Source organism: Callorhinus ursinus, unplaced genomic scaffold, assembly GCF_003265705.2.
Source record: "Callorhinus ursinus isolate GAN/ISIS: 27379988/994484 unplaced genomic scaffold, GSC_fseal_2.0 scaffold15, whole genome shotgun sequence".
NCBI classification, from domain to species: Eukaryota; Metazoa; Chordata; class Mammalia; order Carnivora; family Otariidae; genus Callorhinus; species Callorhinus ursinus.
In genome coordinates this window covers 22422365-22439658 of record NW_027397077.1, presented here as the reverse complement: position 1 = coordinate 22439658, position 17294 = coordinate 22422365, and the positions used below count along the sequence as shown (strand labels likewise).

At 38.1% G+C, this 17294-nt stretch overlaps 1 protein-coding gene across 1 annotated transcript; it reads right to left on the bottom strand.

Annotated features, from left to right (window-relative positions):
• Positions 1–4245: 4245 nt before the first annotated feature.
• On the bottom strand, positions 4246–16039 carry KBTBD8 (kelch repeat and BTB domain containing 8). Its single transcript, XM_025885573.2, has 4 exons — positions 15942–16039; positions 15142–15352; positions 10105–11219; positions 4246–7531 (listed from the first exon to the last, which is right to left on the bottom strand). Exons 1-4 carry the CDS (start codon positions 15955–15957, stop codon positions 7068–7070), a joined length of 1806 nt encoding a protein of 601 aa, XP_025741358.2. The 5' UTR covers positions 15958–16039; the 3' UTR covers positions 4246–7067.
• Between the last annotated feature and the right edge of the window lie 1255 nt (positions 16040–17294).

Sequence of the window (17294 nt, the reverse complement as noted above, 5' to 3'; positions counted from 1 at the left end):
CAACTAAATGCATCCTGGATGGGATCCTGAAACATAAATAGGACATTACATAAAAACTAAAGATTTCTGAAAGTATTTGGTTAATAATAATCAACATTGGCTCATTAATAGAAGATGTGAATAATAGGGTGTGTGTGAGGAATAGGGGAAGTTGTTGCACTATCTTTGCAACTTTTCTATAAATTAAAACTATTTTGAAATTAAAAATTTATTTTTTAAAAAAGTCTGCTATGTGCTAGACACGTTTCCAGGTACTGGGGACCCACTGCATAACAAATAGACCTGGTCCCTGCCCTCATGGAACTGACTATTTAGTGAGGACACAGAAACAAGAAGTTAAGGGAAGGAAACCACTTTAGCTGGTGTGAGCAAGCGTGATCAGCCATTTATTTTAGCTAGGATTATCAGGGAAGATTTCTTTGAGACCTGAAAGATGAGAATGAAATGGTCATGCAAAGAACAGGTGAAGAGAAGAAATTTCCAAGTACAGGAAACAGCATGAACAAAGTCAATAATGTAGGGAGGAGCCTTGAGGAATTGAAAAAGTGGCCAGTGTCTCAGGTTGGGCTTTTGCAGAAACCATTCCTGAGCAAGGATTTGAGTGCCAGAAGTTCAATGAAAGGAGGTGGGATGTCCCAAGAGGCGTTGGGAGGAGAGTAGGAAAGTGAATCAGGGAAGGTGTGGTTATCAAGGAGGTTACTATTACGGGCTATGAGGATTCATTTACACTGAGGAACTCTAAGAGACAGTGTAGAACATGCCTCACGTATCTCACCTGTAGAAAGAAGCTAGGATCTTATCAACTGAGTCCCATCAGGAATTGGCTGAAATCTAGTCCTCAGGGGTGTTAACTCTCTGGCACTTCCAGCCTGCCTGACAGTGGACCAAGCAAGGTCCAGGAGCCAGCAAGAATTGCAAGTAGTTGCAATTGGAAGCTGTAAAGGTCAATATGCTTGGGAAGAGTGAGTGCCAGGGGTATATGGGAGGAACACCCACAAGGTCTGCCACAGCCAGTGTATCTACAGAATGGGTAGCAAGGTTGGAAAGTGATACTGGGTAATGTTGGAGAAGTAAGCAAGGGGCCATTTATGTAGCACCTGATGGAAAGCAATTGCTATGTTCTACACTTGACAGAAACTTATTACCATTTGTTAAGATCACTCTGACTCTTGTACTAGGGATGTATTACTGAGAATGTGGATGTAAGTTGAAGTAGGAATTGTTATGGTGCTGTTGCTACAGTGGAAGACTGGCTTGTAGTGAAAATGGAGAGGAGTGGACAGATATAAATTGCATTTTGTGGGTAGAACTTTCCGGACCTGTTCAATGGCTTGAGTAGATGCAGGGAATGATGGAAATGGAGAATTCAAAGATGTTAAGTTTGAGATGTCTCTACCAACCCAACAGGAGCTATCTAGTAGGCAGCTGGATATGAGTATGGAGCCAAGAATAGAAGTAGGTTTGAAAATACAAATTTGGAAGTCATCAGTATGCAAATGGCATTTAATACCATAGAAATACATGATGTCAGAAGAGAAGAGAAAATTCAGGTAGATGGCAGGGAGATAGGGGAATGCCTATATAGTGACTCCTGTCTTCTCAAAATATCACTGTTCCACTGTTGGTGAGAATGCAAACTGATGCAGCCACTCTGGAGAACAGTATGGAGGTTCCTCAAAATAACATTATTCTGAATGAATCATGGAACTGACCTTGGCTAAATTCAGGAAAGTTCCCCAGTAGGGGCTGATGGATAGTGGAAAAAGTAGGGGGGAACATGAATTGGCATCTCAATGATCCCAAAAACCTGATAGCAGGGTTCTTGAGCATGAGAGTTTGAATAATAAAGTGGGTGGCTAATGAGAAGTTTATTGCACATTTTGTAACATTTTAATGTTTTAAAATACAAGATTATGGAACACCTGGGTGGCTCAGTCAGTTGAAGTTCTGACTCTTGGTTTCAGCTCAGGTCATGATACAGGGTCATGGGATCGAGCCTTGAGTCAGGCTCCACACTCAGCATGGAGTCTGTTTATCCCTCTCCCTTCGCTCCTCTCCACTGCCCTCCCCTGCCCCCTGCTCTCGCTCTCTCCCTCAAAAGTAAATAAAATCTTTTTTAAAAAAATACACAATTGAAAAGAAGTGGAAGTAAATATTGTGTCATGGTTACCTAGTCATACTGGACTGTGCCCCCTCAGCAGTCATAATACACTTCACACTTTCATGGATTAAAATTTTGCCTTTATGGCATAGCAATTTAAATCTCTAAATGTTTACTTTGTGACTGTACTTTTCCCTTTCTCTGAAATGGCAGCCATATTGATTCACCTGTCCAAATGTGTAGAGTAGCTTCCTTATGTATTCAGTGTCTGGGCTAAAGCTGGGTTACCAAAAGAGAACAGAAAACCAGCAGACCCATGAGCCAGGTACCCAACTTTCTAGGTTCTGGGATCTTCTACCAGAGAGATACAGGTAGTCAAAATGAAGTGTGGAGAACGAGAATTAAGGACTCATCAACTTGATACTTACTAGAACTGGTAGTAGTTAATGCCACCTCTTCATGTTTACTATTAAAAACACTTGAACTCTGTCTACCAAAGTTCCAAGTCAAGAAGTTTTAGTATATCTTCGAAGCATAAAATGAAAGGAAAATGTACTTTTCCCCCAACTTACATCCATTATATAAAATGCCAAATATCACTTTAAAAAGACAAGCAGATGTTATTTACAGCATTGCTCTGTAGAGTTAGAGATACTAGACCCCTTTTAATTTTTGTATTTGCAAATAATTTGCAAATAAAAAACACAGGCATACAACCAAGATTTTAAAATGGCAAGTCATTTTAAGTTAAGAACCAAAATAACAGTACTCTAAAGTAGTGTTTCCCAAGCCTTTTCTTCTTGTTTTTCTTCACCTTATTTGAGGGACAGAACTCATAACAGTTGCATACTAGCAGAATGATATAAAGATGGAGCATCCAGGTGGGGTGACAAAGAGAAGGTATTTTCCTACCTCATCTATTGCCTCATTGAGAATCAATCACGGTAAAAATTCCAGTAGATATTTTAAGTAATAGTATTGGGAAGTAGTGTTGCCTTAGAAAAGCATCTACCTTTTTCTATCATTTTTGTTTGGAACTAATGGAGCATATAGAACTAGACTAAGGTGAAAGTGGAAATCTTTGTTCTAATCCCAGATGAGCCCCTTATTAATGAGATGACCTTCAGCAATTGACTTCGTCTTTGTTTCCTATCAGATAAAACAGTTGATTCTATGTGTTCTACCACCTCTCAGGGTTTTCTAAGACTTAACAGAAAATTCATTTCTTTTTACAAACATTTATTGAGTGCCTAGTATATGCTAGGCTCAGGTCTGAATAGAACAAATCCCTTGCTTTCATGGAGCTTACATTTCATTAGGGGTAGATATGTGAAAAATAAAGCAGGAAAGGACAGGTGGTGTGTATAAGAGCGGAGTTGGGAGTGTTCAGTTTTCCATAAGGTGATTAGGGAAGTCCTGTCTGGAATTTTAATAGTGGCTCGAGTAAAGTGAGTTGTTAGGGCTTCCTTGGCAAAAGACACAGCAGAGACAAAGGCAGTGATGTTGGAAGGGCTTGGCATGCTTCAGGAACAGCAGTCCGTGAGGCTGGAATAGAGTGAGCTGGTGGAATGGTAGAGGAAGTCCAAGAGGTGGGGTTGTGAGGTGTAGATCATTTAAGGAAGGAGTCTGGCTCTCATACCAGAGGAGATGGGAAGCCATCTCCTTCTGCTCCGGTTTGAGCAGAAGAGGGATGTCATCTGACTTGTGTTTTAACAGGATCACTCTGGCTACTGTGTGGAGAACAGAATAGGTTACAACCAGTCAAGGGTGAAGAAGGCAGACAAGATAGGCTAGTTTAGACTCTGGTGGTAGTGGTGCACAGTGGTATGTGGTCAGAGTCTAGGTATATTTTGAAGAAGGGAGAGGATTTTCTGACAGATTGGATGTGAAGTATGAGAGAGGAGTGGAATAACAAAAGTTTAGGCCAAAGCAAAGCAAACAAAGGAATTACTGATATAAGCAAGCTTGCTTTGGAATTTAAAGAGCATTATGTAAGGTGATATTAACCAGTTCATTTTGTACCAGAGGCCAAATATTTGATAGATTAAAATTTTATTCCATTCCACTATAACAGAAGGTATTTCATGTTTTTCACCAACTTTTAATTCTGTGGAACTCACTAGTCAGAGGTCAAGTTACAACAGTGGAAGTTTTTAGTGAGAAAAGATTTTATTATAAGAAACAATGCCATCAGGTAAAAATGCAAAAAATTGTGCAATTATGGCAAAATGTTTAAAAATATCTACACATTTGCCCCCAAAGGACTACAGTACTTACTCCATACCTGAGCACTGAACATTGAATGCCATTTGAAACTGCTTCACATAGGGAAGGAATCTGATTCCTTGCAGAGCACACCCACTTCTCCTCATGCACCAGTGAAATCAGCCTGATGCTTAAGCATCAACTTTGTAGGATAACAGAAAACGAGGGTGGAAAATAAAGAATACAGTTTCTACTTTCCTATAACATAGTTATACCAAGTCCAGTTTTCAATGTGTAAAAAATATATAGGAAAGTGCTACATACATTCTTCAAATGCAAAAGCAAAGTTCAAGTGGGACTGGCATGTTAGCCTATATTTTAATTCTTAGTCCCCATTGTGCCTTTAACTTATATTCTCATCATACTATGCAAATGTACCTTAAATATCTAAACATATATACCCACACAAATTACTAATCTTAGCTCTCTAGGATCTCTTCTGAAATCATTTTAAAAAGTGGCAAAATATCCCAGTTATATAATTTAAACAAATAGTTCTTCATACAAAATTCAATATATATTCTACCCTCATAGCAAATTCTAAACGTTGGCTTTGACACACTATACTTAGATCACACTCCCAATATAAATGGTTATAGCAAAGGATCAACTGTTGTGCAGATGAAGAATTAGCCACAGTATATTATACTCCTATAGATCACACGGCACATGTAAATTGTTAACTCACTGTTCTGTCATGTTTTCAAGTAACACATTTTTCTAAATAAATACAGAAGATTGTCAAAAAGCGGCAGGATATCTTAGATATTCAACAAAGCTTTCAAAAATAAATTACATGAACATCTCTTGCAAAAGTTAGTTTTTTCTCCTCCCCTCTGCAATGCAACACTGGAAAGATGCTTCAAAACACTCACAGCAAAAGCCCCACAACAACATGTAGATAAAGAAAAACAGAAGAAAAACTAGAGAGAAAAAACAGGTGGTTGACAAAGTTTATAAAGAGATTATAGGCATATTATCAAGGCCAATAAGAAACCACATATCCAACTTCCTAAGACTAGATTTTAAAATGTTAATTCTATAAATGCTGTCCACTTTAAATTCTGCTTCAGAAAACGTTCCTTACTTGTAGAGGTCAAGGACAAGCAGTTTGGAAAGTTTCTGAAAAACGAGGTATGTGATGCAAAGAGGCAATGTTTTAAATTTGTTTCACAGTATCACATTACAATTTGTGCAAGAGTTTTTAATACAAACCATGCCAGTTTGTTTTCTTTAAGAGAATCTTCTACTTGAGGACAGACTCTGGGCTATCCCTATATCCTTTATCAATTATTCTAAGCATAGTAAAAAACAAGTTACTGATCCAAATATCCACCTTAGGTTATTACAAATGAGTTGGTTTGTCCTTTATAGTACTATTACCTTTATTTACTATTATTGATTGTTAGAAATTCATCCATTCAATATGAAAAGTGATTTAGTACCTACAATGCTATGGTTCTACTCACTCACCCTTTCCTTCTCAATCACCTTCAGCTAGAACAAGGTTTTCAATGTAAAAATATACATTACTATTAAGTGCAAAAACGAGAAAACAAAAAAAAAAAAGTGAGGTTTTAATGGTCATATGTAACTTAAAAGCCATTAAATTAGACCACTGCAGGAGTTTTAGGTTTTTAGAAAACAAAATTGTAAAAGCAGGTATAAAACTTCACATTATGCTCTGTGCAGAAGAGAAATAAGTTACCTTTCACTGTACCGATAATGAGGGGATGGGGGGAAGATGGGAAAGGAGGTAGGGCAACAAAATGGCCCGTGTTAGTGCAAACTGAGTGTCATGTTCTCATTATTCTAAAACTGAGTCCAGTTAGAGATCTTGCTATCATGTAAGCAGAGAATCTTGTGAAATCATAGGAGTTCAACAGGTAAAGTACTATGCCACAAAACCAGCATACCAACTTGAAAGGTAAGCACAGGCTCAGACAATTTAAACCTATCTAGAAAGACACATGAATTCACTTATACTAGCACCAGCCACCTATGAATGTAAGCCCTTTTTGGGATTTGTAAATAATGAGACAGTGTGAGCACTTGAAAAAGTTATCAACAACAACAAAAAAAACTGCTACCCTAAAACTTTAGCTTAACTTAAAGTTACATGGGAAATATGAAACAATCAGACTAAAAGCTCTTTCTCAGACATATTTGTTTTCCTTCAACCTATGCTAAAAACACATTTAAATCTCAGTACACCTGAAAACAGTACACAAATATATATATAGAATGAGGATCTAAGTGCTTCTCTGTGTTGGAGATGTCACAGCTAAAGTCCTAGTGATATTGCCTCAAATTTTTACCCGTATTTAAAATAAAAAGTCACATCAGACTAGTTTGGATGTCTCTAACCGTAATACCCTAACTGCTCTTATAAGAGTGCATAGTTGTTGATTCATCTGGTATCTCAGTGACGAATTATCACAAAATTCTAGAATGAAAATGATTACTTTTATACCAGAAAAAAAAAGGCTGATAATTGCACTTTGTTACCTTTTGCTTAATGAAATGAAAACATCACAAGGATGAAAAGAAATCCCTCCCTATGCCGTAATCTTTAAGAGCACCCATTACCATGTACAAACTCTCTCAGCTTCTTAAATACTGACAGCACTTCTTGGATCATGAAAGACTTAAGTTTCCCCAAGCACAAGATGCCAGTGAGCTCACTAAGGCCTGCTACTCATTAAAGTACTTTCTGAAGACACTGAGGATAGAGTTTAGCAACAGCACATTCAAAATGCCGTCCAAGGTCCCAGAGCCTGTCTGGGGTCTCGTATACTTTCATCCATTGGTCAGTGATGTCATCATATTGGTAAAGGGAATTTTTCCTGCTGGTTCTGAAGACATGTTCTTCAACGGTCACTTGAGTAGCTCGAACAAATAAATGCAGTTTATTCTGGAAAAGTACCAGTTTAAGGTATGGATTTATGGACTCATCACATGGAAAGTCCTTTTTCCGAGTCCATTTATTTAGCTCAATATCATAGGCTTCTACAGTAAACATACGTTGATGATTTCCACAGGTTCCAGCTATGTAGTAGATAGAGTCCTTGTATACAGCTGCTAAGCCCTGGATTCTAGGCACAGTCATGGGGGTTAAAAAACCCCAGTAGTCTTTTTGAGGCTCATAGAAGAGGAAAAATTCTCCTAAAAAAAAGAAAAGAAAACAAGAATATGTACATTTACATGTTTCTTTTTGGTTATATGTTGAAAAGTGTAATTTTCCAAATATTTCACTTTCTAAAATATTTCTTGTATAATCTCCAGAGATATATTATATAGTATAAAATAGCTTAAAATTTCTTAATTCCATGGCAGAACATAATAGTCAACCTGAATTAGAGGGTTTATAATAGGGAGGTATAAGGAGTTACTTTGGCTTGAAGGCAGAGTAATAGTTGAGAACTTGGCTCCATTTATTCTATACACTTGTATATTTCAGAAAAATATATTTTAAGCCAGCTCTAAAAAAGCATTATCACTAATGGTTAGCCGGTAGGATCAAAGTATGCATACAGCTTCATCAGGAATAAGCCACTACACATTTATGTGCTAATTATTTAGTTAGAAGATAGCATATGGAATTGTTCAGATTTATGTCTATGGGCCATTAATATGTTTACTTTAGTGCTGCTATAATGCACAGATAAATACTTAAGAGGAGAAAGCATGGCTTTAATATGATAGAAAACACAGTTCATGGAGTTGACTTTGGGTCACTTTCAATTCTATTTTGATGATAAAAGGGCGTGCTGAGTCAGACTGCCTATATAAAAATGTCCAAAATAATTAGTGAGATTTACAAGAATTTCATTAGTTATAACATTTGTAAAAAATCCTTGATTTAAAAATCTGGATCTTTTAGGAACAGATTAAATGATACTCCAATAGCCACATATAGTACAGCATAAGCCTCTATTTATGTCAACTTTATTTATATAAAGAGGCTTTGTTTAGATTAGAAATACCTACTTCTAAATTGAGCTTCCCCTTCAAAACTGTTTTGAACTAGATTTACTCTTATCTACAAATTTAACTGCCTACTTAGTAATAGTGACACTATAATTTGAATTTTTCTTAGAAGAGCTTGTTAAACCACCAGGTTTGGGTTGTACATTACCTTCCCTCATTGACTTTTAACAGGATTCTTAAAAAGACAATAGAAAATAAAAGTTTCTAACATGTACTACCTCTCTACAAATTTCTTATAAAAAGATGACTCACAAAAAAGTTAATTTTTAAAATCTAAAGTCCTCTTAATAACTTAAACCAGATAGGCAATTAAGAAAACTTTTAGAGCCTCAGATTCCTCTTATGTAAAATATAACCTTGGATTAAGCAATGTTCATTCTAGCCCTGAAATTCTATTAATTTGCTGTTACTTTGTTTTATTATTTACATTAATACATAACCTTTACCTTCCAATTGGAAGTCTTTTAATTAATTCTCTCTATCAGCTGGTTAGCCAGCAAGACCAAAATATATGTAGCAAAGCATCATCATATTGAATGATATAACCTATCCAACCATACTGGACAGATTATACATCCAGTCTTATATTCCATTATTCAGCAAGACCAACAAACCTAATCATGCCTGTGCTTCTATTTAACTAAAATAAAGTATCACTACCTAGTGATACTCCTTTTGGAGAATTAACTTGATATTGAAGTTTAAACAAATGCGTTCAGGCATTTCTAGTCAAATAAAAGATGAGAGTGAAGAACATATTCTTCTAAATGGTATAAGAGCTAAAAAAAATCATGTGTATTTACACAGGAATCACCCTTTTCTTGTTTTATTAAAGTAATAGTGTGAGGAAAACAAATATAAGCAATTAAGAAACCCAAAAGAGGAATAAGGATGTTGGTATTATCATCACTGTTTTCAACATTCAAGCAACTAAAATGTTTAAGAAACCAAACACAGGGCAAACATTAGTTATCACTAATTAGAACCGTGGATCAAGTATCTTATTTATACTTACTTGGTCCTTCTTTCTACTCCTACTACATGATCTTTGCCAGAATACTAGCCTTCAACAGTTTAAACAAAAAATTTTTTAAAGCTAAGTATATTAGATAGTCCCTCTTATAATAGCAAATGTAAAGAAAAAGGTAACATCTCAAATCTTTTCAGTGAAAAAACTTGAGAACATATTATGGAAGATATCGTATGCTGCAGTGAAATTAAAATCTAAAGACTGTAATTTCAAACTCTTTATAATTAAGTTTCATAACCTTTGCAATCATAAGGTTTATCACAAAATTCTTTGTTCTTTTTCCTCTTTTAAACTAATCCCATAAGTTCCATAAAAAGTAGCTGCTACAACATCTCTTGATTATGTATTACTGAAGAGTAAAACAGTCTTGTATCAAGCTTAGAGTCTTAAAAATGGCTCTGAATGTCCTCCCAAAATGCTGAACTAGGATTCACTAAATTATGTTTTCAAAAATACTTATCCTCCATGATGTCAAAACACAGTAAGAACATAAAAAACTTACAGGATCATTTTAGTAACTTAAAGATGCCTGCCTTTTTTGATTCAAAAGTTTATTGCCTTTATACATCCTTTAAAGAACAGACTGTTGCAACAAACGGTTTATGATAAGAAAGCCAGAGGAGTCTCAATTAAGAACAAACATCTGTTTTAGTATAAGTAAGGAAACCATGTTTGACCTGCTCCCCTCTCCTGGAGAATTAACCAGTCAGGCACCTACCCTGTAAAACATAGATCTTCTCTTTGTACTCCACAGCGTTATGAAACTCCATTGCAACAGGCATTGCGCAAACGCTGGTCCAGCAATTCTCTCTGCTGTCATAGCACTCCACGGATTTCAGTGAGTTTCTCCCGTCACCTTCATAAACACGACCTCCAATTGCATACATCTTACCACAGCAATACACCAGTTTGCAGCCTATTCTGGCTCGCAGCAAGGGGGGTTTGGAAAGCCACCTATTGGTGGAATGGTCATACATCCAGAAATCATTTTCTGCCTTATGGTCAATGGAGACCTCGCTGCTGCTGGGCCGGTACCCTCCTGCAATGTAAATGTCATTATCTGGTGATACAAGAATCCCAACTTCTCTTAGATCATTTGGTGGTTTGCATAGCTTAAACACTCTTCCTGTGACTATATCTAGACAAGGCACTGTTTGCTTCTTTCCTGAGTGTTTGTGGGCAGCATCAAAACATATGATCATTTCAGATGCAGTCATTCCAAGTCTCTGTGTGCAGCCATTGGTATTGGATGGGCCCTTTTCTACATAGCTTTTGGCTATAGCCTGTGCAAACTGAGGTGGAATTTTCTCTATAAAGGCATCTTCCATCAGAGGAAAACGTATGCATTTGGCAAAAATTTCTGGAAGATGCACTTCTCTTTCATTCTGTTCATGTTCAAACCACCTTACGATGCTTTCATAAACATGCTCTTCTCGGGCTACATTTAAATCATCACTGTCTAGGATACTTATCAGTTGGTCTTTTGTCAACTGGAGAAACTCTTGTTCTTTGGTGACACACAGGAACTTTTTACGAATGTATTCTTTTGATCGATCTCCAAGTTCCTGATGACCATAATGATCAGCAAAGATGAAGACCCCAATAGAATTCTGTGGGTCTAAATGACTGATCATGTACTTAGCACATTGGTCTTGGATGGAAGGAATCTGGAAGATGCTAGCTGCAGTGAACAAGGCTTGAACATTGGCCTCTGTCAGAACCACTCTGGAGGTGTAGGCATAGTTCAACACTAAATCCATTGATTCAGCTTCAACACCAACTATTCGAACTTCTTTTTGAGTACTTTCTGTAAGGCCGCTAGTGAACATGGATCTAGGAAGGAAAGAGTGGTTAATAGTATATGTGCACTCCAAATAAAAATTATTGTGACAAGTTTTTTGAAGTATACAGTTACCACAAAGATAACCTTGGAGACTGAAAAATACTTCCTAATGTGTTTCCTGATATTCTGAATGGGGGTAAAAGCTGATCATCTAGCATAAGGATTCAATCTAGCTAATCTCAAAAATTCTATTCTCAGGGCCAGTCCGCTTTTTTTCTTTTTCATTTTTTTTAAATTTAAATTCAATTAGCCAACATATAGTATATCATTAGTTTCAGACATAGAGTTCAATAATTCATCAGTTGTGTATAACACCCAGTGCTCATCATATCACGTCCACTTTATGCCAACACTGAAAAAAAGAGAGTATACCTAATTAAAGCACACTGAAAGATGGCATGGAATATTCCGGGACACCTTATTTTCCTTGGAGCCCCTATCCAGGCTTCTGGTCAAGTTGCCTTATGGACTTGAGATCTTAACTTGCCAGACCAATCAGGAAATTTAATACCTATAGGTGTCAATGTGACACATTAGCATATATAGACTGTCTGATTAAACTTTTCATGTCCCAGTGGAAATGTACAAGGCAACTTGTCCCTGAAATACATCTTTAAAAATTTGATCTCAGAAAGACAAGATGTTCTTCAGAAGTTCATATTCTCTACCTACTTCCTTTTAAAACTATGATCTTTTGAATGCTTCCTTAATCATTATAAGGAATATAAAGAACATCACTTCAGGGGTGCCTGGGTGGCTCAGGCATTAAGTGTTTGCCCTCGGTTTGGGTCATGATCCCGGGGTCCTGAGATCGAGCCCCGTGTCAAGGGCTCCCTGCTCTGCAGGAAGCCTACTTCTCCCTCTCCCACTCACCCTGCCTGTGTTCCCTCTCTCACTGTCTCTCTCTCAAATAAAATCTTTATTAAAAAAAAAAAAAAGAGCATCACTTCACTTTCTCTTGGACATTTTGAAAACCTTTACGTAAAGAAATATACTCAATTTTCTCAAAGCTACCATATTTTACCTATGTATATCTCAATATAAATAAAGATTATAGTAGGGTTAATAGAATGCATACTTCTAAAGAGAGTTTAAGAATTAATTGATGCTTTGGAGATAATGGTTTTGAAAATCCCAAGCTTTTGCCTTTGAAAGCAAATTTATTTATTTATATACTTACTTAATTCTAATTTAAAATATCTGTGTATTTATGGGACTTTCTTGACCAAAACATTAAGTAGCCAAAAGCCTGGCTCTGTATTTTAGTATTTGTCCTTTATATACATCATTTGCCTTTTTTCTCCTCCTTTAAGGTTTCTTTCTAGGCTGTTCTTAAAATTAAATATAAAAATCAAATCAAAGTTCTTTTAAAAAGCCTTTTGGGAAAAGGGTTGTGTGCCCTAGGGTGCTTAGTAAATGTCTGTTGAAAAAACTGACCTGACATTGGTGATAAAGTTCTTTATACAGATCCAGACCCCTCTCATTTTGAAGTGCTAGGTTATAAAAAAATATATATCCTTAAACAGTTAATTTTAAAATATAATGAGAAACATGGGGATATACATGGGTACAAGGATCCAGCTTGCTACCTGGATGAACCATCTCTGAGTCCTACTTTGACTTCTACAACATAAATTTTAAGCTTAATATCACACAGCCTTTTTTTCATGATTGAAAACTAGATCTCCCAATGTATGAGCTGGTTTTCCATTTCAGGTGCTGAAAAACACAGCTATCCATACATCTACCAATTAAAAAGAAAAATAAAGCCCTTCATTAGGCAAAGATTAACTCCCAAAGGAGAACATTACCACATACCCCTTCATCATGGGAACTCTACTGACTTGAATAGGCTGGCCTCACAGACAGGAGCAGTGTGACACTTTATGAGCTCTCCTCTATTCTAACAGGATCCTTCTGTAAATGCCACATAAAGATGGAACATTTCCTCGCACAAAATCCTGAGCAGTAGAAAGTTTCCAATAATCATGCAAATTTTAATTCTGACAAGTCACTGGGATCATGAAACAGACATGCCAGATTTCAAGCTATTTTTATTTTTTTTCCACCAATGATGCAAGACTTAGAAACTATTAAGTACGTCTTCCTAGATCTCACATAAGGAGCAGCACCAGTGCCAAGAAACTTCTGTACAAAAACCTCTAGCAAGAGATAAGAACCTAATCCTTGAGTTTTCTAGCCAAATACCTTCATCTGAATTCATGTATCTTATGCTTAGGAAGTTTTCCAACCATTTCCTTAATTTCTTGTAATTATGAAAATCTACTGTAGCATACTTCTTTTAAAGTGATTTGTCTAAGTGTTCAAACTAATTTTAATTACAAGCCAGAGTATAAAATTTCAGTAAAATACAGGCATTTTTACTTTCAAGTTTCAATTTTTTTTAAACTCTTCAAATCTAGTATACAATAGAAACTTCTCAAAGGCAACTTGAAAGAGACCTACTCTCGTTCATTAAAAGTCCTAACAGTGACTAAGAAGCCTGACTTGGAATCAAATCTAGCCTCTGCCACTTAGTAGTTAGATGATTCAGGAGGTCATTTAACTTCCCCAAACCTCAGTTTTTCACATGTAAAATAGGAATTGTGCAGAGACAGAATGGTAAAGATATATAAAGCAATATATGTAAAGTAAGCTTAGCCCAGAACTTGGTAAGTAGTAATTATGACATATATTTAAATGCACAGATGAACTAACCATATCTAATGAATAGTCTAGATAAGCGAATCCCACCAGTAGTTTCCATTACCAGGCCAAACTTCATACCTTCTGTGTATGAGTTTCTTCTTTTTTTCCTTCCAGCTCACTCCCTTGTGATGGTTAATACTTAACAGTCCAATGACCTATCCCTAGGCAAGTCTAAATGGTTACATCATAAGCATCAGACTGAAGTGACTATATTTAACCCAGTATTCTGAGAAAGAGGAACCAGAAACTACCGTCTGGAACATTATACTGCTATATGCCCTACAAAGGTAAGCACCTTCAAAAGAAAAAACAAAAACAAACAAAAAAACACCTTTAGAGTGTAGTTGAGATGATCTCACTGTCATTCAGGCACCATTTTTGAACACCGAAAGGCTTAAAAAAGTGAGCACTTGAAACAAAAGAAGTTAAAGCAGGAAATTGTCTTTATCAGTGATCTCTTCTCAAAGTATGAAATTCTTTGTTAAACCCCAGTTTTGAAATTTTACTGTTCCAACGTTTTGATACACAAAGAAGAATGTAATGAAAATGAAAGCTTAAAAACACTTCTGGAAATCATGGAAATAATCATTAGTCTGAAGCCCAAGATACATTCATTCATTTTTATTTCATTGCTTTAACTCCCATGGCATTAAAACAATCTACTGAATGGTAATTTGTTTTCAAAAGAATGCACTATTATGTTTTAAATTCTAAGAGTTACATTCACCAGAGAACTACGCCTCATGGATAAATTTTTGGAACAAATTCGATATCAGCACCATCCACTAAAACTTTCAGTGATGGAAATGCTCTACATCTGGGCTGTACAACTGGCAGCTACTACCTACATGTGGCTACTGGGCACTTTAAATGTCGTTAGGTTGCCTGAGGAACTGAATTTTTAATTTTATTTAATTTAAAACAATGACTGAGCAGCACAAGTCTAGATTTTGTAGTTATATACCTGAAACAAACAAAAATATACTCACTAACTTAATAAACCAACGACCTGAATTCTAGAAGAATCCGTCAAGTCAAAAGCCAGGGTTCAATAAATAGGGCCTGTTATTTATTTTCAGGAAACAAACTCATTGGTTTCATTTAATTGTCTCATTTCCGTTTTATAATCAAGTGGGCAACCCTGAGGGATAAAGAAAGGGAACTCGATGAGGCTATCAACAGAAGTTTCTACCATTATCATACCTGAAGTAAGGGCTGATTGCAGCAAGAACGTTTCTATGACAGGAAAATGTTTTCCCGTGATCCACTTCCACTACAATGTCTGTCAACTGTCCTTCATCGTACATTGTTTTGAGTTGCTTAAGAATACTGCACGCATGGAAGGGGTCCATGGCATCGTTGGCTGTGTCTGAAGACGGAATCCCATTCGGTGTTGGGGAAGGCTTACTTAAATCTAGGAGAAAAATCGTACAACCACAAGAAGTTCGGAGCCAGTTACGGCATTCACGGCTTCACCCCCGCCAACCCCGTACTCCCCGCCTACAAAAATACATATATGTAAATATACACCACCAAATGGGGCCGCGGGGTGAGATCTGGGAGAGAGAAAGAGCTGCGATGCAAGTTCAAACCCCAGCTTGCTCCTCCGGGAGCCCGGCGAGCCCGATGCCCCGTGCTCGCGGAGGGACTGTGCAGGCAGAACAGGCGCGGTGTCTGCGGCGACTCCGCCGAGAGCCAGAACGTCCCAGCCAAGAACGGAGGGCAGAAGCCTCACGAGGGAAGCTCGATGGATGGCGGCCGCCAGTGCCCCCTCAACCGCCTGCTGAACTGGTCAAAGTGGCGGCGGGTACCCGGCCTCCCCATCGCTGCCCCGCCGGACCGCCCACCGCCCTCCACGCCATCCATCCTCCCTCCCCTCATCCCTCTCCACCTCCCCATCCTTCTCTCCGGCTCTTCATCGCCACCTCCTCAGCTCGCAACCTGAGCCTGGACCCCGGCCCACCTCCCCCGCAACACACCTCCCTAGCCACCACTAGACCCACCTGCCGACGCGGCCATTTCTCCACGGGGCCCCGGCTCCAGCTATTTAAAGAGGAAATGTCATTTCGCTTCTCTTGCTCCCGGGTTCCGGCTCTTCTAAGCTTCACCTGGCCAATGGGGTGGCCTATGCATCCGGCTCCGCCCCTAGCCTCCAAGTTCCGTGTTCCGATTGGCCATGGTGTGCGCAAGGCCTTTCGGGAAGTGTAGTTTTATTGCCCCCGCTCCCGCGTGGTCCGAGTAGGGCGGAGGCCTACGCCGGTGATTCTTATTGGCTGGTTGTGGCGGAGGTGGAGAGCTGGGAACTCGCCAACCTGTGTCTGTGGGGCGCGCAGTGCCTGCCGGAAGAGGTAGTCTTCTGCCTGAGGAGAGCTGTCATTCTGAGGGGCTAGGGTAGGGAAAGCTCTTGAAGTGCAAATTTCCCCATTTTCGGCCTCTCTCTAGGGCCCCGGCCCTTTATTTATTATTATTATTTTTTTTTTTACCTTGTTCTTCATTCCCTAAGCCTCTCGCCAGTGACTAGTTTCTGGTATGAAAACGGACTCTGCGTGAGGGCTGTGAAACCAGAAAAATTTGGAAATGGACAAGAGGGCTGTTGTCCAAAAATGCGAAGGAAATCTGACACTCCACCCTGAAGTAAAATATCAGGAGGCCCAGAAGCAAGCCATCTCTGATGAGTCACCTGTGACACCCAATTGAAATAGCATCGCCTTGGCCGAGTGCTCTGGTTTCTACAGATTAATTTGGTCTGGTTACAACGGCTACTCAGGATCTTTAACTCCCACTCATGCCTTGCTTTTCTCCAACACCCAGAGAACACCTGTTCCACTTTTAAGAGCGCGTGAACAGTATAGAAGGATTCAAGATCTTTCCTTTTTTGCTCCTGGGAACTGGATACTAAATAGTCTGAGATTTCCTTTGAAGAAATATTGGAGGGTGCCCTGAGCCTAAGCCAGGCATCCTTACTGAAGCCCTGGTTCTTTCCTTGCTAAATATGTGAACTTAGATAAGACCTTTTAATTCTTGAGCACTGAGGTTCTTCACCTGTACCATGTGAATAATGATTACTATTCTATCTGCCTCATAGGCTGCAAGCTTTTTGAAAGAAAGCAGAAATTTTACTGTTGGCATGTTTTGATTTACTTGTGTTGTATTTCTAGCATGTAACAGGGTGCCTGGCACCTTGTAGTTACTTAATGTTTTATAATAAATGTAAAGCACAGATGAGCTAACATTGGTTACTTAATATTTTATAATAAATGTAAGTCACAGATGAGCTAACATTGGAAATGCTGTTTGTAGACCACTAAAATGTAAGTATTATCAGTGAATCAGAAGGAATTTTTAGTAAAGATATA

Excerpts from the sequence above, each read along its gene's own strand:
- KBTBD8 (XM_025885573.2), bottom strand. Across the intron at positions 11,220-15,141 it reads GCAATCAGCCCTTACTTCAG|ATCCATGTTCACTAGCGGCC; the intron begins GTATGATAATGG and ends TTTCCTTCCTAG. Across the intron at positions 7,532-10,104 it reads GAAGATCTATGTTTTACAGG|GAGAATTTTTCCTCTTCTAT; the intron begins GTAGGTGCCTGA and ends TCTTTTTTTTAG.